The 26,582-nt window shown below is 54.7% G+C and overlaps 1 protein-coding gene across 2 annotated transcripts in view; it reads left to right on the top strand.

Moving 5' to 3' along the window:
- Positions 1-11,318, top strand: part of LOC142906697 (uncharacterized) — a 22,332-nt gene extending 11,014 nt beyond the window's left edge. The window contains exons 7-9 of one of the 2 annotated variants that reach the window (XM_076055041.1): positions 5,341-5,511; positions 8,239-8,376; positions 10,348-11,318. In XM_076055041.1, coding sequence (XP_075911156.1) covers positions 5,341-5,511; positions 8,239-8,376; positions 10,348-11,277 — 1,239 coding nt within the window. In that variant the 3' untranslated portion in view covers positions 11,278-11,318. Of the gene's footprint in view, positions 1-3,232; positions 5,318-5,340; positions 5,512-8,238; positions 8,377-10,347 lie in introns of those variants that run through there. The other variant, XM_076055042.1, reaches the window with a different exon arrangement.
- The last annotated feature ends 15,264 nt before the right edge of the window (positions 11,319-26,582 follow it).

Here is a 26,582-nt window from a genome sequence, read left to right as displayed (position 1 = left end):
TCTCCCCGTGTCTCTCTCCCCGTGTCTCTCTCCCCGTGTCTATCTCCCCCTGTCTCTCCCCGTGTCTCTCTCTCCCCCCGTGTCTCTCTCCCCGTGTCTCTCTCTCTCTCCCCGTGTCTCTCTCTCCCCGTGTCTCTCTCTCTCTCCCCGTGTCTCTCTCACTGTATCTCTCTCTCTCCCCGTGTCTCTCTCTCTCTCCCCGTGTCTCTCCCACCGTGTCTCTGTCTCTCTCCCCGTGTCTCTCTCCCCGTGTCTCTCTCCCCGTATCTCTCTCTCTCCCCGTGTCTCTCTCCCTCCCACCGTGTCTCTCTCTCCCCGTGTCTCTCTCACCGTATCTCTCTCTCTCTCCCCGTGTCTCTCTCTCTCTCCCCGTGTCTCTCTCTCTCTCCCCGTGTCTCTCTCTCTCCCCGTGTCTCTCTCCCCGTGTCTCTCTCTCTCTCCCCGTGTCTCTCTCCCCGTGTCTCTCTCTCTCCCCGTGTCTCTCTCCCCGTGTCTCTCTCTCTCCCCGTGTCTTTCTCCCCGTGTCTCTCTCCCCGTATCTCTCTCTCTCTCCCCGTGTCTCTCTCTCTCACCGTGTCTCTCTCCCACCGTGTCTCTCTCTCTCTCCCCGTGTCTCTCTCTCTTCCACCGTGTCTCTCTCCCCGTGTCTCTCTCTCTCACCGTGTCTCTCTCTCCCCGTGTCTCTCTCTCTCACCGTGTCTCTCTCCCCGTGTCTCTCTCTCTCTCCCCGTGTCTCTCTCCCCGTGTCTCTCTCTCTCTCCCACCGTGTCTCTCTCTCTCCCCGTGTCTCTCTCCCCGTGTCTCTCTCTCTCTCCCCGTGTCTCTCTCCCCGTGTCTCTCTCCCCGTGTCTCTCTCTCCCCCCGTGTCTCTCTCCCCGTGTCTCTCTCTCTCTCCCTGTGTCTCTCTCTCCCCGTGTCTCTCTCTCTCTCCCCGTGTCTCTCTCACTGTATCTCTCTCTCTCCCCGTGTCTCTCTCTCTCTCCCCGTGTCTCTCCCACCGTGTCTCTGTCTCTCTCCCCGTGTCTCTCTCCCCGTGTCTCTCTCCCCGTATCTCTCTCTCTCCCCGTGTCTCTCTCCCTCCCACCGTGTCTCTCTCTCCCCGTGTCTCTCTCACCGTATCTCTCTCTCTCTCCCCGTGTCTCTCTCTCTCTCCCCGTGTCTCTCTCTCTCTCCCCGTGTCTCTCTCTCTCTCCCCGTGTCTCTCTCCCCGTGTCTCTCTCCCCGTGTCTCTCTCCCCGTGTCTCTCTCCCCGTGTCTCTCTCTCTCCCCGTGTCTCTCTCTCTCCCCGTGTCTTTCTCCCCGTGTCTCTCTCCCCGTATCTCTCTCTCTCTCCCCGTGTCTCTCTCTCTCACCGTGTCTCTCTCCCACCGTGTCTCTCTCTCTCTCCCCGTGTCTCTCTCTCTTCCACCGTGTCTCTCTCCCCGTGTCTCTCTCTCTCACCGTGTCTCTCTCTCCCCGTGTCTCTCTCTCTCACCGTGTCTCTCTCCCCGTGTCTCTCTCTCTCTCCCCGTGTCTCTCTCCCCGTGTCTCTCTCTCTCTCCCACCGTGTCTCTCTCTCTCCCCGTGTCTCTCTCCCCGTGTCTCTCTCTCTCTCCCCGTGTCTCTCTCCCCGTGTCTCTCTCCCCGTGTCTCTCTCTCTCTCCCCGTGTCTCTCTCCCCGTGTCTCTCTCTCTCTCCCCGTGTCTCTCCCCCCGTGTCTCTCTCCCCGTGTCTCTCTCTCTCCCACCGTGTCTCTCTCTTCCTGTATCTCTCTCACCATATCTCTCTCTCTCTCCCCGTGTCTCTCTCCCCGTGTCTCTCTCCCCGTGTCTCTCTCTCTCCCCGTGTCTTTCTCCCCGTGTCTCTCTCCCCGTATCTCTCTCTCTCTCCCCGTGTCTCTCTCTCTCACCGTGTCTCTCTCCCACCGTGTCTCTCTCTCTCTCCCCGTGTCTCTCTCTCTTCCACCGTGTCTCTCTCCCCGTGTCTCTCTCTCTCACCGTGTCTCTCTCTCCCCGTGTCTCTCTCTCTCACCGTGTCTCTCTCCCCGTGTCTCTCTCTCTCTCCCCGTGTCTCTCTCCCCGTGTCTCTCTCTCTCTCCCACCGTGTCTCTCTCTCTCCCCGTGTCTCTCTCCCCGTGTCTCTCTCTCTCTCCCCGTGTCTCTCTCCCCGTGTCTCTCTCCCCGTGTCTCTCTCTCTCTCCCCGTGTCTCTCTCCCCGTGTCTCTCTCTCTCTCCCCGTGTCTCTCCCCCCGTGTCTCGCTCCCCGTGTCTCTCTCTCTCCCACCGTGTCTCTCTCTTCCTGTATCTCTCTCACCATATCTCTCTCTCTCTCCCCGTGTCTCTCTCCCCGTGTCTCTCTCCCCGTATCTCTCTCTCTCTCCCCGTGTCTCTCTCTCTGTCACCGTGTCTCTCTCCCCGTGTCTCTCTCCCCGTGTCTCTCTCCCCGTGTCTCTCTCCCCGTATCTCTCTCTCTCCCCGTGTCTCTCTCTCTGTCACCGTGTCTCTCTCCCCGTGTCTCTCTCCCCGTGTCTCTCTCCCCGTGTCTCTCTCCCCGTATCTCTCTCTTCCCGTGTCTCTCTCTCTCTCCCCGTGTCTCTCTCCCCGTGTCTCTCTCCCCGTGTCTCTCTCCCCGTGTCTCTCTCCCCGTATCTCTCTCTCTCTCCCCGTGTCTCTCTCTCTGTCACCGTGTCTCTCTCCCCGTGTCTCTCTCCCCGTGTCTCTCTCCCCGTGTCTCTCTCCCCGTGTCTCTCTCCCCGTATCTCTCTCTCTCTCCCCGTGTCTCTCTCTCTGTCACCGTGTCTCTCTCCCCGTGTCTCTCTCCCCGTGTCTCTCTCCCCGTGTCTCTCTCCCCGTATCTCTCTCTTCCCGTGTCTCTCTCTCTCTCACCGTGTCTCTCTCTCCCCGTGTCTCTCTCCCCGTGTCTCTCCCACCGTGTCTCTCTCTCCCCGTGTCTCTCTCACCGTATCTCTCTCCCTCTCCCCGTGTCTCTCTCTCCCCGTGTCTCTCTCTCCCCGTGTCTCTCTCCCCGTGTCTCTCTCCCCGTGTCTCTCTCTCTCTCACCGTGTCTCTCTCCCCGTGTCTCTCTCTCTCTCACCGTGTCTCTCTCTCTCTCTCACCGTGTCTCTCTCCCCGTGTCTCTCTCTCTCCCACCGTGTCTCTCTCTCTCTCACCGTGTCTCTCCCCGTGTCTCTGTCTCTCTCCCACCGTGTCTCTCTCACCGTGTCTCTCTCTCCCACCGTGTCTGCGTCCCGCAGGCCCCCGTCTTCCAGCTGTTCCTGGACTGCGTGTGGCAGCTGAGCCACGTGTCTCCGTGTGCGCTCACCGTGTCTCTCTCTCTCTCCCACCGTGTCTCTCTCCCCGTGTCTCTCTCTCACCGTGTCTCTCTCCCCGTGTATCTCTCCCTGTATCTCTCTCTCTCTCCCCGTGTCTCTCTCTCCCCGTGTCTCTCTCCCCGTGTCTCTCTCCCCGTGTCTCTCTCTCACCGTGTCTTTCTCCCCATGTCTCTCTCCCCGTGTATCTCTCCCCGTGTCTCTCTCTCTCCGTGTCTCTCTCCCCGTGTCTCTCTCTCTCTCACCGTGTCTCTCTCTCTCACCGTGTCTCTCTCTCTCACCGTGTCTCTCCCCGTGTCTCTCTCTCTCTCACCGTGTCTCTCTCTCACCGTGTCTCTCTCTCTCTCACCGTGTCTCTCTCTCTCCCACCGTGTCTCTCTCTCTCTCCCACCGTGTCTCTCTCTCTCCCACCGTGTCTCTCTCTCCCACCGTGTCTGCGTCCCGCAGGCCCCCGTCTTCCAGCTGTTCCTGGACTGCGTGTGGCAGCTGAGCCACGTGTCTCCGTGTGCGCTCACCGTGTCTCTCTCTCTCTCCCACCGTGTCTCTCTCCCCGTGTCTCTCTCTCACCGTGTCTCTCTCCCCGTGTATCTCTCCCTGTATCTCTCTCTCTCTCCCCGTGTCTCTCTCTCACCGTGTCTCTCTCCCCGTGTATCTCTCCCTGTATCTCTCTCTCTCTCCCCGTGTCTCTCTCTCACCGTGTCTTTCTCCCCATGTCTCTCTCCCCGTGTATCTCTCCCCGTGTCTCTCTCTCTCCGTGTCTCTCTCCCCGTGTCTCTCTCTCTCTCACCGTGTCTCTCTCTCTCACCGTGTCTCTCTCTCTCACCGTGTCTCTCCCCGTGTCTCTCTCTCTCTCACCGTGTCTCTCTCTCACCGTGTCTCTCTCTCTCTCACCGTGTCTCTCTCTCTCCCACCGTGTCTCTCTCTCTCTCCCACCGTGTCTCTCTCTCTCCCACCGTGTCTCTCTCTCCCACCGTGTCTGCGTCCCGCAGGCCCCCGTCTTCCAGCTGTTCCTGGACTGCGTGTGGCAGCTGAGCCACGTGTCTCCGTGTGCGCTCACCGTGTCTCTCTCTCTCTCCCACCGTGTCTCTCTCCCCGTGTCTCTCTCTCACCGTGTCTCTCTCCCCGTGTATCTCTCCCTGTATCTCTCTCTCTCTCCCCGTGTCTCTCTCTCCCCGTGTCTCTCTCCCCGTGTCTCTCTCCCCGTGTCTCTCTCTCACCGTGTCTTTCTCCCCATGTCTCTCTCCCCGTGTATCTCTCCCCGTGTCTCTCTCTCTCCGTGTCTCTCTCCCCGTGTCTCTCTCTCTCTCACCGTGTCTCTCTCTCTCACCGTGTCTCTCTCTCTCACCGTGTCTCTCCCCGTGTCTCTCTCTCTCTCACCGTGTCTCTCTCTCACCGTGTCTCTCTCTCTCTCACCGTGTCTCTCTCTCTCCCACCGTGTCTCTCTCTCTCTCCCACCGTGTCTCTCTCTCTCCCACCGTGTCTCTCTCTCCCACCGTGTCTGCGTCCCGCAGGCCCCCGTCTTCCAGCTGTTCCTGGACTGCGTGTGGCAGCTGAGCCACGTGTCTCCGTGTGCGCTCACCGTGTCTCTCTCTCTCTCCCACCGTGTCTCTCTCCCCGTGTCTCTCTCTCACCGTGTCTCTCTCCCCGTGTATCTCTCCCTGTATCTCTCTCTCTCTCCCCGTGTCTCTCTCTCCCCGTGTCTCTCTCCCCGTGTCTCTCTCCCCGTGTCTCTCTCTCACCGTGTCTTTCTCCCCATGTCTCTCTCCCCGTGTATCTCTCCCCGTGTCTCTCTCTCTCCGTGTCTCTCTCCCCGTGTCTCTCTCTCTCTCACCGTGTCTCTCTCTCTCACCGTGTCTCTCTCTCTCACCGTGTCTCTCCCCGTGTCTCTCTCTCTCTCACCGTGTCTCTCTCTCACCGTGTCTCTCTCTCTCTCACCGTGTCTCTCTCTCTCCCACCGTGTCTCTCTCTCTCTCCCACCGTGTCTCTCTCTCTCCCACCGTGTCTCTCTCTCCCACCGTGTCTGCGTCCCGCAGGCCCCCGTCTTCCAGCTGTTCCTGGACTGCGTGTGGCAGCTGAGCCACGTGTCTCCGTGTGCGCTCCAGTTCTCTGACACGCTGCTCTGCGTTCTGTCCGACACGGTCCACCTGCCCCTCTTCTCCACCTTCCTCTTCAACGGAGACTTCCACCGCCACACCGACCACCTGGTGGGTGGGGGTGGGTGGAGGGGTGGGGGGGCTGGTGGGGGGGGGGGCTGGTGGTGGGGGGGGGGGGGCTGGTGGTGGGGGGGTCGGATCGCACTCCCGGAGATCGTGGCCACCGCTCACCCGCACGCTCACTCACTCACCCACCCACTCACCCACCCACTTACCCACTCACCCACCCACTCACTCACTCACCCACTCACCCACCCACTTACCCACTCACCCACCCACCCACTCACTCACTCACCCACTCACTCACCCACCCACTCACTCACCCACTCACTCACCCACCCACCCACTCACTCACTCACTCACCCACTCACTCACTCACCCACCCACCCACTCACTCACTCACTCACTCACCCACTCACTCACCCACTCACCCACCCACCCAACCACTCACTCACCCACCCACTCACCCACCCACCCACCCAACCACTCACCCACCCACCCAACCACTCACCAACCCACCCAACCACTCACCCACTCACCCACCCACCCACTCACCAACCCACCCACCCAACCATTCACCCACTCACCCACCCACTCACCAACCCACCCACCCAACCACTCACCCACTCACCCACCCACTCACCAACCCACCCACCCAACCGCTCACTCATTCACCCAACCACTCACTCACCCACCCAACCACTCACCCATTCACCCAACCACTCACCCACCTACTCACCGGCAAAGAGTCACGGCCATCGTGAACCCAACTCAGCCACCCACTCACTCACCCACTCACCCAACCACTCACCCACCCACTCACCAACCCACCCACCCACTCACTCACCAACCCACCCACTCACTCACCCCTCAGCCACCCACTCACTCACCAACTCACCCAACCACTCATCCACCCACTCACCAACCCCACCCACCCACCCACTCACCAACCCACCCACCCACTCACTCACCCACCCACTCACTCACCCCTCAGCCACCCACTCACTCACCAACTCACCCAACCACTCATCCACCCACTCACCAACCCCACCCACCCACCCACTCACTCACCAACCCACCCACCCACCCACTCACTCACCCCTCAGCCACCCACTCACTCACCAACTCACCCAACTACTCACCCACCCACTCACCCACTCACTCACCAACTCAGCCACTCACTCACCTACCCTAACAGCACCTGCCACAACAGTCTGTTGAGGCTATACGGGGGAGCTTTAGCTTTGCATGTATGTGTGTGTGTGTACGTATGTGTGTGTGTGTGTACATGTGTGTGCGTGTGTGTACGTACATGTGTGTGTGTACGTGTGTGCGCATGTGTGTGTACATGTGTGCACATGTGTACGTGTGTGTGTACGTGTGTGTGCGTGTGTGTACGTACATGTGTGTGTACATGTGTGCACATGTGTGTGTACGTGTGTGTGTACGTGTGTGTACATGTACGTGTGTGTGTACGTGTGTGTGTACGTGTGTGTGTACACGTACGTGTGCGCGTGTGTGTACGTGTGTGTGTGTGCGTGCGTGTGTTAGTACGTGTGTGTACGTGTGTGTGTACGTGTGTGTGTGTACGTGTGTGTGTGCGTACGTGCGTGTGTGTACGTGTGTGTACGTGTGTGTGCGTGTGTGTGTACGTGTGTGTCTACGTGTGTGTCTACGTGTGCGTGTGTGTGTACGTGTGTGTACGTGTGTGTGCGTGTGTGTGTACGTGTGTGTCTACGTGTGCGTGTACATGTGTGTGTACATGTGTGCACATGTGTGTGTACGTGTGTGTGTATGTGTGTGTACGTGTGTGTGTACGTGTACATGTGTGTGTACACGTACGTGTGCGTGTGTATACGTGTGTGTGTGTACGTGTGTGTGTACGTTTGTGTGTACGTGTGTGTGTGTACATGTGTGTGTGTGTGTACGTGTGTGTACATGTACGTCTACGTGTGTGTGTACACGTACGTGTGCATGTGTGCGTGCGCGTGTGTGTACGTGTGTGTGTGTACGTGTGTGTGTACTTGTGTGTGTGCGTGTGTACGTTTGTGTGTGTGTGTGTACGTGTGTGTGTACGTGTGTGTGTGCGTACGTGTGTGTGTACGTGTGTGTCTACGTGTGCGTGTGTGTGCACATGTGTGTGTACGTGTGTGTGTACGTGTGTGTGTACATGTGTGTGTACATGTGTGCACATGTGTGTGTACGTGTGTATGTGTGTGTGTACGTGTGTGTACATGTACGTGTGTGTGTGCGTGTGTACGTTTGTGTGTACGTGTGTGTGTGTGTATACGTGTGTGTGAGTACGTGCTTGTGTGCGTGTGTACGTTTGTGTGTACGTGTGTGCGTACGTGTGTGTGTGTACGTGTGTGTGTACGTGTGTGTGTGCGTGTGTACGTGTGTGTGTCTACGTGTGTGTGTGTGTACATGTGTGTGTACATGTGTGCACATGTGTGTACGTGTGTGTGTACGTGTGTGTGTACGTGTGTGTGTACGTGTGTGTACATGTACGTGTACGTGTGTGTGTAGACGTACGTGTGTGTACGTGCGCGTGTGTGTACGTGTGTGTACGTGTGTGTGTGCGTGTGTACGTTTGTGTGTACGTGTGTGTGTGCACCTGTGTGTACATGTGTGTGTGCGTACGTGTGTGTGCGCGTACGTGTGTGTGCGTACGTGTGTGTGCGTACGTGTGTGTGTGTACGTGTGTGTGTGTATACGTGTGTGTGTGTACGTGTGTGTGTACACGTACGTGTGTACATGTGTGTGTGTCTGTGTGTGCAGGATGTCTCAGCAGAGCGATACATTCGCTCAGACGGAGTTCGTGACTCCTGCATTCCCCATGCGTGGGACTGGGAGCTCCAGTTCCACCCGGAGACGATCCGCTCCCACTTTTACAACCCACTCTACCGGCGACACACAGTGAGTCTACATAGACACAGACACACACACAGACACACACACAGACAGACACACAGTCACACACACACATACACACACACAGTCACACACACACAGTCACACACACACAGTCACACACACACACACAATCACACACACAGTCACACACACAGACACACAGTCACACACGGTCACACACACACACAGACAAAGATAAAGATCCCCCATATAGCCTTAACAGACAGTAGGGGCAAGTGCTGTTAGCGAGCACCTATGAAGGCCGGATCGGTACACGAGGGGGTGGGTGGCCAGCACCACGCCCGACCGTCTTTGTCTCCCTAGTGGCAATGTTTACACACCGCACCAGGTACTCATTTGAGGCTGAGTCGACCTAGGGGAGGCCCGGGACTGGTTCAGATAATCGTCACTGGTGTTGGCCGTGAGCGGGAATCGAACCCGGGTCGCCAGGTTCATAGCGCAGCGTAGCGCTAACCGCTACACAGACATACAGTCACAGACACACACACACAGTCACACACACAGACACAACAACAACCGCCATTCGCCACTAAGTGGCGGTGACGTCACCACGACGCTTGTGCCAGGCCATGTGCACCCCTACTGTGCCAGCCTGCTGTGCCTTAGCCACCCGGCGCTCCGCTCGTTGTTGTGAGCGTCGCTCCTCCGCCCTCCGTTGTTGTTGGAGGGCGACTGCCTCCAACTGCCCAGTAGCGTCCTTCACGAGCCTCCTCCACAGAGGCCGATCTTGACACCGTTGGTACCAGCCATTGGCAAGTCCACTCAGCTCCACGTCCTCCTGTACCACATCACTCCATCTCTTCTCTAGCCCGTGCCGCGCCCGTTTAGCCCCCTCGATCCAGCCGAACAATAGCTGTTTTGGCATGCGGTGGCTGGGCATGCGGGCTACATGACCCAGCCAACGCAGCCTTGCCCGCCGGAGGAGCTCACCGATGGGACCTTGCCCAGATCTTTAGAGGATTTGTGAGCTCACACAATCCAGCCTGGTTAAACCCAGGATGGATCGTAGGCAGGCCAGCCTAAATGTTTCTAACCGGCGAAGATGTTCCATTAGGGGGGTCCACGTTTCGCAAGCGTAGAGAAGGGAGGGAATGACCGTGGCCGAGAAGACCTGAAGCTTGGTGCGGAGCGACAGACCAGGTAGCTTCCACACAGCGTTACGCAACCGATGAAAAGATATTGCCGCTCGACTGATTCGGAGTGAGACCTCTGCTGTTAAACCGGAGCCGGTCATAAGCACACTGGCGACACAGACACACACACAGACACACACAGACACACACACACAGACACACACACACAGACACACACACACACAGACACACACAGACACACACACAGACACACAGACACACAAAGACAAAGATCCCCCATATAGCCTTAACAGACTGTAGGGGCAAGTGCTGTTAGCGAGCACCTATGAAGGCCAGAACGGTACACGAGGGGGCGGGTGGCCAGCACCACGCCCGACCGCCTTTGTCTCCCCAGTGGCAATGTTTACACACCGCACCAGGTACTCATTTGAGGCTGAGTCGACCTAGGGGAGGCCCTGGACCGGTTCAGATAATCGTCACCGGTGTTGGCCGTGAGCGGGAATCGAACCCGGGTCGCCAGGTTCATAGCGCAGCGTAGCGCTAACCGCTACACTATCACTCCCCACACAGACACACACACACACAGACACACAGACACACACAGACACACATAGACACACACACACACAGACACACACAGACACACCAGACACACACACAGACACACACACACACACAGACACACACAGACACACACAGATACACACACAGACACACACAGACACACACACACAGACACCAGACACACACACACACACAGACACACACAGAGACACAGACACAGACACACACACACACACAGACACACACACACACACAGACACTCTAACCCTCCTCCCCCCTCCCTTCCTACTCACAGCCACCCACCACCACCACCACCCCCACCACCATCACCACCACCACCACCACGTTCCCACCCACTCCTCACCCTCACCCTCACCGCCTCCCTCACCGCCCCCCTCACCGTGCCCCCCCTACGTTGCTGGAGTCGGCCTCTTCCCTCTGCCGCTCGTCCCCGGCCCTCGGCCCGCGCCTGTGGCCCCGCCGCTACCTGCGGTGTCTGCAGTGGCCTCCCACCGCCACCACCACCGCCACCACCGCCGCCCTGCGCACCGCCACCGCCCTGCACCAGGAGGTGGACGCCCTGCGGGGCCGCTTGCGGCGACTCCGGCTGGCCTGCGGCGAAGACGGCGGCGGTAGCGGCGGCGACGACGACGATGGTGATGATGGTGGTGATGATGGTGGTGGTGGTGGCGGTGGCGGTGGTGGCGGTGGCGGCTGTGGTGGTGTTGGTGGCTGTGGTGGTGTTGGCTGTGGTGGTGGTGTTGGCTGTGGTGGTGGTGTTGGCTGTGGTGGCGGTGGCGGTGTTGGTGGTGGTGGCGGCGGTGGCGGTGGTGTTGGTGTTGGTGGTGGTAGTGGTGGCTGTGGTGGTGGTGGTGTTGGTGTTGGTGGTGGTGGTGGTGGCTGTGGTGGTGGTGGTGTTGGTGTTGGTGGTGGTGTTGGTGGTGTTGGTGGTGGCGGTGTTGGTGGTAGTGGTAGTAGTGGTGTTGGTGTTGGTGTTGGTTGTGGTGGTGGTGTTGGTGGTGGTTGTGGTGGTGGTGGTGTTGGTGGTGTTGGTGGTGGTTGTGGTGGTGCCGCCCCCCCACCGCAGCCGTCCACGTGCCCTTACCCGCCGCTCGGCATTCTGGGACGGCGAGGCGGGGGGGGAGGGGGAGGGGCCACGACGCCGCTCCAGCGGCCACTGATTGGACGCTCGGCATCGGCGGAGGTGCTGACCGGTGATGAGTGATGGGGGAGGTGGTGGTGGTGGTGGTGGTGATGGAGGTGATGGAGGTGGTGGTGGTGGGGGTGGTGGTGGTGGTGGTGGTGATGGAGGTGATGGAGGTGATGGAGGTGGTGGTGGTGGTGGTGGTGGTGATGGAGGTGATGGAGGTGGTGGTGGTGGGGGTGGTGGTGGTGGTGGTGGTGATGGAGGTGATGGAGGTGGTGGTGGTGGGGGTGGTGGTGATGGGAGTGGTGGTGGTGGTGGTGGTGGGGGTGATGGAGGTGGGGGTGATGGTGGTTGTGATGGGAGTGGTGGTGATGGAGGTGGTGGTGGTGGTGGTGGTATTGATGGTGGTGGTGATGGTGTTGATGGTGGTGGTGGTGGTGATGGTAGTGGTGGTGTTGATGATGGCGGTAATGGTGAGGATGATGGCGTTGATGGCGGTTATGATGGTGTTGATGATGATGATGGTGGTGATGATGGCGTTGATGGTGAGGGTGATGGTGTTGATGGTGGGAGTGCTTCACTCACCTTGGCCCATCATCACTCGTCTGGTGGCTAAAGATCTCCACAGAGTTCATGCGGTGCTTGAACCCCCGGCTCATCCCCAGCATGAACCCTGGGCTGGTTTCCACCATCAATGTCTCATCAGCAGCAGAGTTCATGCGTCGCTTGAACCCCCGATTCATCGCGAACATGAACTCTGGGCTGGTTTCCACCATCAATGTCTCATCAGCAGCGTTCATGCGGTGCTTGAACCATCGGTTTCATCGCCGGCATGAACTCTGGGCTGGTTTCCACCATCAATGTCTCATCAGCAGAGTTCACCCGGTGCTTGAACCCCAGGTTCATCGCCAGCATGAACTCTGGGCTGGTTTCCACCATCAATGTCTCATCAGCAGCGTTCATGCGTCGCTTGAACCCCCTGTTCATCGTGAACATGAACTCTGGGCTGGTTTCCACCATCAATGTCTCATCAGCAGCGGCAGCGTTCATGCACAAGTGTTCACTTACCCGTGTTCGCTTACTGGTGTTCACTTACCCGTGTTCACGCACAAATGTTCACTTACCCGTGTTCACTTACCCGACCCATGTTCACTTGCCATGTTCACTTACCCAATCCGTGTTCACTTACCATATTCACTTACCCGACCCATGTTCACTTGCCATGTTCACTTACCCGTGTTCACTTACCCGGTTCACTTACCCGACCCATGTTCACTTACCATGCTTGCTTACCAGTGTTCAAAAAAACGTGTTGACTTACCCGACCCATGTTCACTTACCATGTTCACTTACCATGTTCACTTGCCCGTATTCACTTACACGTGTTCACGTGCAATGTTCACTCACCCGACCCACGGTTCACTTACCCGTGTTCACTTAACCTGTTCACTTACCCGTGTTCACTTACCACGTTCACTTACCCAATCATGTTCACTTACCCGACCCATGTTCACTTGCCATGTTCACTTACCACGTTCACTCACCCGACCCATGTTCACTTACCCGTGTTCACTTACCCTGTTCACTTACCCGTGTTCACTTACCCGTGTTCACTTACCCTGTTCACTTACCCGACCCATGTTCACTTACTATGTTCACTTACCCTGTTCACTTACCCGACCCATGTTCACTTACTATGTTCACTTACCCTGTTCACTTACCCGACCCATGTTCACTTACCATGTTCACTTACCCGTGTTCACTTACCCGTGTTCACTTACCACGTTCACTTACCCAATCATGTTCACTTACCACGTTCACTTACCCGACCCATGTTCACTTACCATGTTCACTTACCCGTGTTCACTTACCCGTGTTCACTTACCCGTGTTCACTTACCCGACCCATGTTCACTTACCATGCTTGCTTACCATGTTCACTTACCACGTTCACTCACCCGACCCATGTTCACTTACCCGTGTTCACTTACCCTGTTCACTTACCATGTTCACTTACCCGACCCATGTTCACTTACCATGTTCACTTACCCGTGTTCACTCACCCGACCCACGGTTCACTTACCCGTGTTCACTTACCACGTTCACTTACCCAATCATGTTCACTTACCACGTTCACTTACCCGACCCATGTTCACTTGCCATGTTCACTTACCCGGTTCACTTACCCGACCCATGTTCAATTACCCGTGTTCACTTACCTGACCCATATTCACTTACCATGTTCGCGTACCCGTGTTCACTTACCCGACCCATGTTCACTTACCATGTTCACTTACCCGTGTTCACTTACCCGTGTTCACTTACCACGTTCACTTACCCGACCCGTGTTCACTTACCCGTGTTCACTTACCCGTGTTCACTTACCCGTGTTCACTTACCTGACCCATGTTCACTTGACATGCTTGCTTACCAGTGTTCAAAAAAACGTGTTCACTTTCCCGACCCATGTTCACTTACCATGTTCACTTACCCGGTTCACTTACCCGACCCATATTCACTCACCATGTTCACTTACCCGTGTTCACTTACCCGACCCGTGTTCACTTACCCGACCCATGTTCACTTACCCGTGTTCACTTACCACGTTCACTTACCCAATCATGTTCACTTACCGCGTTCACTTGCCCGACGCTGAATTAATAATGTGTTGTACATTCTGAAAGATTGAAAACGAATTTCTTTAAACTGCTGCTCGTTGTGATGTCTCTTGTCTACAACACTACAACACACTACACTGTACACTACTACACTGCTATACTATACACTATACTACACACTATACTACTGTACACTACTATACTTGACTATACACTACACTATACACTACACACTACTACACTATACACTACAACACACTACACTGTACTGTACACTACTATACTACATTATACTATACTACTATATACACTACAACACACTACACTGTACTGTACACTACTATACTACATTATAATATACTACTATATACTATACACCACACTATACACTACTACACTGTACTGTACACTACTATACTACATTATAATATACTACTATATACTATACACTACTCTATACACTACAACACACTACACTGTACTGTACACTACTATACTACATTATACTATACTACTACACACTGCTGTACACTACTATACTACATTATACTATACTACTATATACTATACACTACTCTATACACTACTACACACTACTACACATTACTACTACACTGCTATACTATACACTATACTACACACTACAACACACTACACACTGTACACTACTATACTATACTACTATACACTACACTACTATACACACTACTACACTATACACTACACTACTATATACTACACACCACAATACACTACACACTACAACACACTACATACTACTACACTACTATACACTACACTACTATACACTACATTATACACACTATACTATATACTGCTACACTATACACTACAACACTACGACTACACACTACAACACACTGTGCACTACTACACTACTATACATTACACACTACTACACTACTATACACTACACTACTATACACTACACTACTATACACTACACTACTATACACTACACTGTACACTACACTATACACTACACTATACACTACACCACCATCATCACCCTCACCTCCGATTCGTGCGGTTGGGTACGTACGGTCCCAAAGGAGATAAACACACAGCAAACATCACAACCACAACAATCACCATCACAACCATCACCACTATCATCATCACAACCACCACCATCACCACCACAACAATCACCATCACAACCACCACCATCACAATCACCACCATCATCATCACAACCACCACCATCATCACAACCACCACCATCACAACCATCATCACCATCACAACCACCACCATCACCACAACAATCACCATCACAACCACCACAACCACCATAACCATCACCACAACAATCACCATCACAACCACCATCACAACCATCACCACCACCATCACCACCATCACAACCACCACCATCACCACCATCATCACAATCATCACAATCACCACCATCACCACCACCATCCTCACAACCACCACCATCATCACAACCACCACCATCATCACAATCACCACCATCATCATCACAATCACCACCATCATCACAACCACCATCATCACCACCATCATCACAACCACCACCATCACCACCATCATCACAACAATCACCATCACAGCCACCACAACCACCACCATCACCACCACCATCCTCAACCACCACAACCACCACCATCACAACCACAACAATCACCATCACAACCACCTTCACCACCATCATCACTACCACCACAACCACCATCACCACCATCAAAACCACCACAATCACCACCACCATCATCACAACCATCACGACCACCACCATCCTCACAACCACCACCATCACAATCACCACCATCATCACAACCACCACCATCACCACCACCATCATCACAACCATCACAATCACAACAATCACCATCATCACAATCACCACCATCATCACAACCACCACCATCACAACCACCACCATCACCACCATCACAACAATCACCATCACAGCCACCACAACCACCACCATCACCACCACCATCCTCAACCACCACAACCACCACCATCACCACCATCACAACCACAACAATCACCATCACAACCACCTTCACCATCATCACTACCACCACAACCACCATCACCACCATCAAAACCACCACAATCACCACCACCATCATCACAACCATCACCACCACCACCATCCTCACAACCACCACCATCACAATCACCACCATCACAATCACCACCATCATCACAACAATCACAACAATCACCATCATCACAATCACCACCATCATCACAACCACCATCACCACTATCATCAAAACCACCACCATCACCACCATCATCACAACCACCATCACCACCATCATCACAACCACCACCATCATCACAACCACCACCATCATCACAACCACCACCATCATCACAACCATCCTCACAACCATCACAACCACCACCATCAACCACCACCATCATCACAACCATCCTCACAACCATCACCATCATCACAACCACCATCACAACCACCATCTTCACCACCATCATCACCACCATCATCACCACCATCATCACAACCACCACCATCATCACAACCATCCTCACAACCATCACCACCACCATCCTCACAACCACCGCCATCATCAACCACCATCATCACAACCGCCATCACCGCCATCATCACAACCACCATCACCGCCATCACAACCACCACCATCATCACAACCATCACAACCACCATCACCACCATCATCACCACCACCATCACCACCATCACAACCACCATCATCACCATCACAACCACCACCATCATGACAACCACCACCATCACAACCACCATCACAACCATCATCACAACCAACACCACTATCATCACAACAACCACAACCAACACCACTATCACCACAACCACCACCATCATCACAACCACCATCACAACCATCATCACCACCATCATCACCACCATCACAACCACCATCATCACAACCACCACCATCACAACCACCATCACAACCATCATCACAACCAACACCACTATCATCACAACCACCACAATCACAACCAACACCACTATCACCACAACCACCACCATCATCACAACCACCATCACAACCACCACCATCACAACCACCATCACAACCATCACAAACACCACCATCATGAGAACCACTCACCACAACCACCGTCACAACCACCACCACTATCATCACAACCACCATCACAATCACCACCACCACTATCATCACAACCACCATCATCACAATCACCACCACTATCATCACAACCACCATCATCACAATCACCACCACCACTATCATCACAACCACCATCATCATCACAATCACCACCACCACTATCATCACAACCACCACCATCATCACAACCACCACCACTATCATCACAACCACCATCACAATCACCACCACCACTATCATCACAACCACCATCATCATCACCACCACCACTATCATCACAACCACCATCACAATCACCACCACCTCTATCATCACAACCACCACTATCATCACAACCACCATCATCACAATCACCACCACCATCATCACAACCACCATCATCACAATCACCACCACTATCATCACAACCACCACCATCACAATCACCACCACCACTATCATCACAACCACCATCATCACAATCACCACCACTATCATCACAACCATCATCACAATCACAACTCCACTATTATCACAACCACCACCATCACCTCCATCACACACGCCACCACCACTATCATCATAACCACCATCATCACAATCACCACCACCATCATCACAACCACCATCATCACAATCGCCACCACTATCATCACAACCACCATCATCACAATCACCACCACCACCATCATGACAACCACTATCATCACAACCACCGTCACAACCAACACCACTATCATCACAACCACCGTCACAATCAACACCACTATCATCACAATCACCACCCACCACCACCACTATCATCACAACCACCTCCGCTTTGCACTACGTACGGTGACAATGAAGTGAAATGTGCACCTTGCACGTTTCGTGAGTGGGAGGCTGCGTCGCAGATTGTGGAATTCATTTGCAGAAGTAATAAACGAATCGCTTGCGATATCTCTGCGTGCAAAGATTGACGTTCAGAGACAGCTGCCACTAGGGTGCCCCTAGGCTAGGCCACACAGCCCCCTACTGCTGCTTCTAACAGCAGGCTGATATACAGAGACAGCTGCCACTGGGGGTGCCCCTAGGCTAGGCCACACAGCCCCTACTGCTACAACTGACAGCAGGCTGATGTACAGAGACAGCTGACACTGGGGGTGCCCCTAGGCTAGACCACACAGCCCCTACTGCTACTACTGACAGCAGGCTGATGTAGAGAGACAGCTGACACTAGGGGTGCCCCTAGGCTAGACCACACAGCCCCTACTGCTGCTACTGACAGCAGGCTGATGTACAGAGACAGCTGACACTGGGGGTGCCCCTAGGCTAGATCACACAGCCCCCTACTGCTACAACTGACAGCAGGCTGATGTACAGAGACAGCTGACACTGGGGGTGCCCCTGGGCTAGACCACACAGCCCCCTACTGCTGCTACTGACAGCAGGCTGATGTACAGAGACAGCTGCCACTGGGGGTGCCCCTAGGCCTCTGTGTACCGCTGGGGTTCACGGTGGCCGTGTCTCTGACTGCTCTCACTGACAATGTGGGATTGAGGTCAGTGACCCCGTGTGGTTGAGCCACGTGGTTTAAAGTTCACTTTTTATGGTTTATAGCGGACATGTGTGGATGTGTGTGAGTGTGTGTGAGTGAGTGTGTGTGTGCATACTGAGTGTGTGAGTGAGCGTGTGAGTAGGTGGGTGAGTGAGTGAGTGTGTGGGTGTGTGGATGAGTGAGTGAATGAGTAGGTGAGTGGGTGGGTGAGTGGGTGGGTGAGTGAGTGAGTGGGTGGGTAGGTAGGTGAGTGAGTGAGTGAATGAGTGAGTGAGTGGGTGAGTGAGTGGGTGAGTAGGTGGGTGAGTGAGTGAGTGTGTGGGTGTGTGGATGAGTGAGTGAATGAGTAGGTGAGTGGGTGGGTGAGTGGGTGGGGGAGTGAGTGGGTGGGTGGGTAGGTAGGTGAGTGAGTGAGTGAATGAGTGAGTGAGTGGGTGAGTGAGTGGGTGGGTGGATGAGTGAGTGGGTGAGTGGGTGGGTGAGTGAGTGAATGAGTCAGTGAGTGAATGAGTTGGTGGGTGAGTGAATAAGTGGACGGGTGAGTGAGTTAATGAGTGGGTGAGTGGGTGGGTGAGTGAGTGTGTGTCAGTGGATGAGTGAATGAATGAGTGAGTGGGTGAGTGAGTGTGTGAGTGGGTGGGTGAGTGAGTGAGTGAATGAGTGGGTGAGTGAGTGAATGAGTGGGTGAGTGAATGAGTGGGTAGGTGAGTGGGTGAGTGAGTGGGTGGGTGAGTGAGTGAATGAGTGGGTAGGTGAGTGGGTGAGTGAGTGGGTGGGTGAGTGACTGAGTGAGTGAGTCAGTGGGTGTTTGTGTGTGGCACTGGGGGAGATACAAAGGCGGCCTGGAGTAGTGGTTGCTGGTCACCCACCCCCTGCTAGAGGCTACCTGGGGGAGCTTTGTGTGTCTAACACATCACTTGCCCCTACACCCCTGCTAGAGGTTACCTGGGGGAGCTTTGTCTGTGTGTCTAACACTGCACTTGGCCCTACAGCCCTGCTAGAGGCTACCTGGGGGAGATTTGTCTGTGTAGCTGGCCACGTTATCTCTGCCTGGGCCGGCGACCCTGCGGAGGTCACTGACTTCGAGCTCCATCACCTCCACCTCTAGCTCCACCTCCACCACTACCTCCTCCACCTCCTCCACCACCACCACCTCTACCACCACCACCTCCTCCACCACCCCCACCACCTCCTCCACCACCACCACCACCACCACCTCCACCACCACCACCACCACCACCACCTCCTCCACCACCACCTCCACCACCACCACCACCTCCTCCACCACCACCCTCACCACCACCACCACCACCTCCTCCACCACCACCCTCACCACCCTCACCACCACCACCTCCACCACCCCCATCACCACCACCTCCTCCACCACCACCTCCACCACCACCACCACCACCCCCACCACCACCACCACCACCTCCACCACCTCCACCACCACCACCACCTCCTCCACCACCACCACCACCAGCACCACCACCACCTCCACCACCACCACCTCCCCCACCACCACCACCACCACCACCCTCACCACCACCACCCCCACCACCACCACCCTCACCACCACTGCCTCTACCCCCACCACCCTCACCACCACCACCACCCCCACCACCACCTCCACCACCACCACCCTCACCACCCTCACCACCACCACCACCACCCTCACCTCCACCACCACCACCACCACCACCCCCACCACCGCCTCTACCCCCACCCTCACCTCCACCACCACCACCTCCTCCACCACCACCTCCACCACCACCACTACCACCACTACCACCACCTCCTCCACCACCACCCTCACCACCCTGACCACCTCCACCACCACCCTCACCACCACCACCTCCACCATCCTCACCACCTCCACCACCACCACCACCACCCCTACCTCTACCCTCACCACCACCACCCCCACCACCACCACCACTGCCACTGCTACCCCAGCGTGGTGAATGTTTAGCTCGGCCTGCGGGGCAAGGACCTCAGTGCCTCTCGGCGTCCCGAGGCGGGGTTCGGGTTCCTCATTAATTCTGGTGAGTCGTAGCCCGCTGGTGGGTGGGTGAGTGGGTGGGTGATTGGGTGAGTGAGGGGGTGGGTGGGTGAGTGGGTGCGTGGGTGGGTGGGTGGGTGAGTGGGTGGGTGGGTGAGTGGGTGGGTGAGTGGGTGGGTGGGTGCGTGGGTGGGTGATTGGGTGAGTGAGGGGGTGGGTGGGTGAGTGGGTGCGTGGGTGGGTGGGTGGGTGAGTGGGTGGGTGGGTGAGTGGGTGGGTGGGTGAGTGGGTGGGTGGGTGAGTGGGTGGGTGAGTGAGTGGGTGTGTGAGTTAGTGGGTGGGTGGGTGAGTGGGTGGGTGAGTGAGTGGGTGGGTGAGTTAGTGGGTGAGAGGGTGAGTGGGTGGGTGGGTGAGTGGGTGAGTGAGAGGGTGAGTGGGTGGGTGAGTGAGTGAGTGGGTGAGAGGGTGAGTGGGTGAGTGAGTGGGTGCGTGAGAGGGTGAGTGGGTGGGTGAGTGAGTGAGTGGGTGAGTTAGTGGGTGAGTGAGTGGGTGGGTGAGCGGGTGGGTGAGAGGGTGGGTGGGTGGGTGAGTGGGTGCGTGGGTGGGTGAGTGTGTGGATGAATGGGTAAGTGAGTGAGTGGGTGAGTGAATGGGTGAGTGAGTGGGTGAGTGAGTCTGTGGGGAGACTCTTATTATGATTATCTGAACCGGTCCTGGGCCTCCCCTAGGTCGACTCAGCCTCAACTGAGAGTAGCTGCTGTAGCAGTGGTGTAGTGAACATCGCTAGCACTGGGGGAGAGACAAAGGCGGCCGGGCGTGGTGATGCTGGTGGCCACCCACCCCCTCTGTGTGTGTAGCCACAGTGCCGGTAGCCTTCATAGGTGCAGCACTTGCCCCTACAGCCCTGCTAGAGGCTACCTGGGGGAGCTTTGTCTGTGTGTCTAACACAGCACTTGCCCCTACAGCCCTGTTAGAGGCTACCTGGGGGAGCTTTGTCTGTGTGTTTCTAACACAGCACTTGCCCTACAGCCCTGCTAGAGGCTACCTAGGGGAGATTTGACTTTAGTGTCTCCCACACAGACGTGGGGGCTCTTATTGTGAAGTGTCTCTCACACAGTGGTGGTGGTGGTGGGGACTCTTATTGTGAAGTGTCTCTCACACAGTGGTGGTGGGACTCTTATTGTGAAGTGTCTCACACACACAGTGGTGGTGGTGGGGGACTCTTATTGTGAAGTGTCTCTCACACAGTGGTGGTGGTGGTGGTGGGGACTCTTATTGTGAAGTGTCTCTCACACACAGTGGTGGTGGTGGGACTCTTATTGTGAAGTGTCTCTCACACACAGTGGTGGTGGGGACTCTTATTGTGAAGTGTCTCACACACACAGTGGTGGTGGTGGGGACTCTTATTGTGAAGTGTCTCTCACTCACAGAGGTGGTGGTGGGGACTCTTATTGTGAAGTGTCTCTCACACACAGTGGTGGTGTTGGGGACTCTTATTGTGAAGTGTCTCACACACACAGTGGTGGTGGTGGGGACTCTTATTGTGAAGTGTCTCTCACACACAGTGGTGGTGGTGGGACTCTTATTGTGAAGTGTCTCACACACACAGTGGTGGTGGTGGGACTCTTATTGTGAAGTGTCTCTCACACACAGTGATGGTGGTGGTGGGGACTCTTATTGTGAAGTGTCTCTCACACACAGTGATGGTGGTGGGACTCTTATTGTGAAGTGTCTCACACACACAGTGGTGGTGGTGGGACTCTTATTGTGAAGTGTCTCTCACACACAGTGGTGGTGGTGGGGACTCTTATTGTGAAGTGTCTCACACACACAGTGGTGGTGGTGGGCACTCTTATTGTGAAGTGTCTCTCACACACAGAGGTGGTGGTGGGGACTCTTATTGTGAAGTGTCTCTCATACACAGTGGTGGTGGTGGGGACTCTTATTGTGAAGTGTCTCTCACACACAGTGGTGGTGGTGGGGACTCTTATTGTGAAGTGTCTCTCACACACAGTGGTGGTGGAGGAACTCTTATTGTGAAGTGTCTCTCACACACAGTGGTGGCTGGGACTCTTATTGTGAAGTGTCTCTCACACACAGTGGTGGTGGTGGTGGGGACTCTTATTGTGAAGTGTCTCACACACACAGTGGTGGTGGTGGGGACTCTTATTGTGAAGTGTCTCACACACACAGTGGTGGTGGGGACTCTTATTGTGAAGTGTCTCTCACACACAGTGGTGGTGGTGGGGACTCTTATTGTGAAGTGTCTCACACACACAGTGGTGGTGGTGGGGACTCTTATTGTAAAGTGTCTCTCACACACACAGTGGTGGTGGTGGTGGGGGACTCTTATTGTGAAGTGTCTCACACACACAGTGGTGGTGGTGGGGACTCTTATTGTAAAGTGTCTCTCACACACACAGTGGTGGTGGAGGTGGGACTCTTATTGTGAAGTGTCTCTCACACACAGTGGTGGTGGTGGTGGGACTCTTATTGTGAAGTTTCTCACACACACAGTGGTGGTGGTGGGGGACTCTTATTGTGAATTGTCTCCCACACACAGTGGTGTTGGTGGGGACTCTTATTGTGAAGTGTCTCTCACACACAGTGGTGGTGGGACTCTTATTGTGAAGTGTCTCACACACACACAGTGGTGGTAGTGGTGGGGACTCTTATTGTGAAGTGTCTCTCACACACAGTGGTGGTGGTGGGACTCTTATTGTGAAGTGTCTCACACACACAGTGGTGGTGGGGACTCTTATTGTGAAGTGTCTCTCACACACAGTGGTGGTGGTGGGACTCTTATTGTGAAGTGTCTCTCACACACAGTGGTGGTGGTGGGACTCTTATTGTGAAGTGTCTCTCACACACAGTGGTGGTGTTGGGACTCTTATTGTGAAGTGTCTCACACACACAGTGGTGGTGGTGGTGGGGACTCTTATTGTGAAGTGTCTCTCACACACAGTGGTGGTAGTGGTGGGGACTCTTATTGTGAAGTGTCTCTCACACACAGTGGTGGTGGTGGGGACTCTTATTGTGAAGTGTCACACACACAGTGATGGGTGGTGGGACTCTTATTGTGAAGTGTCTCACACACACAGTGGTGGTGGTGGTGGGGACTCTTATTGTGAAGTGTCTCCCACACACAGTGGTGGTGGTGGGGACTCTTATTGTGAAGTGTCTCTCACACACAGTGGTGGTGGTGGGACTCTTATTGTGAAGTGTCTCACACACACAGTGGTGGTGGTGGGGACTCTTATTGTGAAGTGTCACACACACAGTGATGGGTGGTGGGACTCTTATTGTGAAGTGTCTCACACACACAGTGGTGGTTGTGGTGGGGACTCTTATTGTGAAGTGTCTCACACACACACAGTGGTGGTGGTGGGACTCTTATTGTGAAGTGTCTCCCACACACAGTGGTGGTGGTGGGGACTCTTATTGTGAAGTGTCTCTCACACACAGTGGTGGTGGTGGGACTCTTATTGTGAAGTGTCTCACACACACAGTGGTGGTAGTGGTGGGGACTCTTATTGTGAAGTGTCTCACACAGTGGTGGTGGTGGGGACTCTTATTGTGAAGTGTCTCTCACACACAGTGGTGGTGGTGGGGACTCTTATTGTGAAGTGTCTCTCACACACAGTGGTGGTGGTGGGACTCTTATTGTGAAGTGTCTCACACACACAGTGGTGGTGGTGGGACTCTTATTGTGAAGTGTCTCTCACACACAGTGGTGGTAGTGGTGGGGACTCTTATTGTGAAGTGTCTCTCACACACAGTGGTGGTGGTGGGACTCTTATTGTGAAGTGTCTCATACACACAGTGTTGTTGGTGGTGGGACTCTTATTGTGAAGTGTCTCGCACACAGTGGTGGTGGTGGGACTCTTATTGTAAAGTGTCTCTCACACACAGTGGTGGCTGGGACTCTTATTGTGAAGTGTCTCTCACACACAGTGGTGGTGGTGGTGGGGACTCTTATTGTGAAGTGTCTCACACACACAGTGGTGGTGGTGGGGACTCTTATTGTGAAGTGTCTCACACACACAGTGGTGGTGGGGACTCTTATTGTGAAGTGTCTCTCACACACAGTGGTGGTGGTGGGGACTCTTATTGTGAAGTGTCTCACACACACAGTGGTGGTGGTGGGGACTCTTATTGTAAAGTGTCTCTCACACACACAGTGGTGGTGGTGGTGGGGGACTCTTATTGTGAAGTGTCTCACACACACAGTGGTGGTGGTGGGGACTCTTATTGTAAAGTGTCTCTCACACACACAGTGGTGGTGGAGGTGGGACTCTTATTGTGAAGTGTCTCTCACACACAGTGGTGGTGGTGGTGGTGGGACTCTTATTGTGAAGTTTCTCACACACACAGTGGTGGTGGTGGGGGACTCTTATTGTGAATTGTCTCCCACACACAGTGGTGTTGGTGGGGACTCTTATTGTGAAGTGTCTCTCACACACAGTGGTGGTGGGACTCTTATTGTGAAGTGTCTCACACACACACAGTGGTGGTAGTGGTGGGGACTCTTATTGTGAAGTGTCTCTCACACACAGTGGTGGTGGTGGGACTCTTATTGTGAAGTGTCTCACACACACAGTGGTGGTGGGGACTCTTATTGTGAAGTGTCTCTCACACACAGTGGTGGTGGTGGGACTCTTATTGTGAAGTGTCTCTCACACACAGTGGTGGTGGTGGGACTCTTATTGTGAAGTGTCTCTCACACACAGTGGTGGTGGTGGGACTCTTATTGTGAAGTGTCTCACACACACAGTGGTGGTGGTGGTGGGGACTCTTATTGTGAAGTGTCTCTCACACACAGTGGTGGTGGTGGGGACTCTTATTGTGAAGTGTCTCTCACACAGTGATGGTGGTGGTGGGGACTCTTATTGTGAAGTGTCTCTCACACACAGTGGTGGTGGGACTCTTATTGTGAAGTGTCTCTCACACACAGTGGTGGTGGGACTCTTATTGTGAAGTGTCTCTCACACACAGTGGTGGTGGTGGGGACTCTTATTGTGAAGTGTCTCCCACACACAGTGGTGGTGGTGGTGGGGACTCTTATTGTGAAGTGTCTCTCACACACAGTGGTGGTGGGGACTCTTATTGTGAAGTGTCTCCCACACACAGTGGTGGTGGTGGGGACTCTTATTGTGAAGTGTCTCTCACACATAGTGGTGGTGGGGACTCTTATTGTGAAGTGTCTCTCACACACAGTGGTGGTGGTGGGACTCTTATTGTGAAGTGTCTCTCACACACAGTGGTGGTGGTGGGACTCTTATTGTGAAGTGTCTCTCACACACAGTGGTGGTGGTGGGGACTCTTATTGTGAAGTGTCTCACACACACAGTGGTGGTTGTGGTGGGACTCTTATTGTGAAGTGTCTCTCACACACAGTGGTGGTGGTGGGGACTCTTATTGTGAAGTGTCTCTCACACACAGTGGTTGTGGTGGGACTCTTATTGTGAAGTGTCTCTCACACAGTGGTGGTTGTTGTGGGACTCTTATTGTGAAGTGTCTCACACACACAGTGGTGGTGGTGGTCGGGACTCTTATTGTGAAGTGTCTCTCATACACAGTGATGGGTGGTGGGACTCTTATTGTGAAGTGTCTCTCACACACAGTGGTGGTGGTGGTGGGACTCTTATTGTGAAGTGTCTCTCACACACAGTGGTGGTGGTGGGACTCTTATTGTGAAGTGTCTCACACACTCAGTGGTGGTGGTGGGGACTCTTATTGTGAAGTGTCTCTCACACACAGTGGTGGTGGTGGGGACTCTTATTGTGAAGTGTCTCTCACACACACAGTGGTGGTGGTGGGACTCTTATTGTGAAGTGTCTCCCACACAGTGGTGGTGGTGGGTGGGACTCTTATTGTGAAGTGTCTCTCACTACATTGTTACCATCACCTCTCTCCCTCATTCGCATGCCGAGTGGCGTTTCAACTCCCCCCACGTCTCTCCCCGTGTCTCAAACTCTGTCCCCGTGTCTCCAACTCTCCCCTCGTGTCTCCAACTCCTCCCCTCGTGTCTCCAACTCTGTCCCCGTGTCTCCAACTCTCCCCTCGTGTCTCCAACTCTCTCCCCGTGTCTCCAACTCTCCCCTC

Source organism: Petromyzon marinus, chromosome 69 (assembly GCF_048934315.1).
Source record: "Petromyzon marinus isolate PM22_M1 ecotype Great Lakes invasive population chromosome 69, UKy_Petmar_22M1.pri1.0, whole genome shotgun sequence".
Taxonomy (NCBI): Eukaryota; Metazoa; Chordata; class Hyperoartia; order Petromyzontiformes; family Petromyzontidae; genus Petromyzon; species Petromyzon marinus.
Note: the sequence above shows the minus strand (reverse complement) of the source record. Positions and strands in the feature narration are given on the sequence as shown.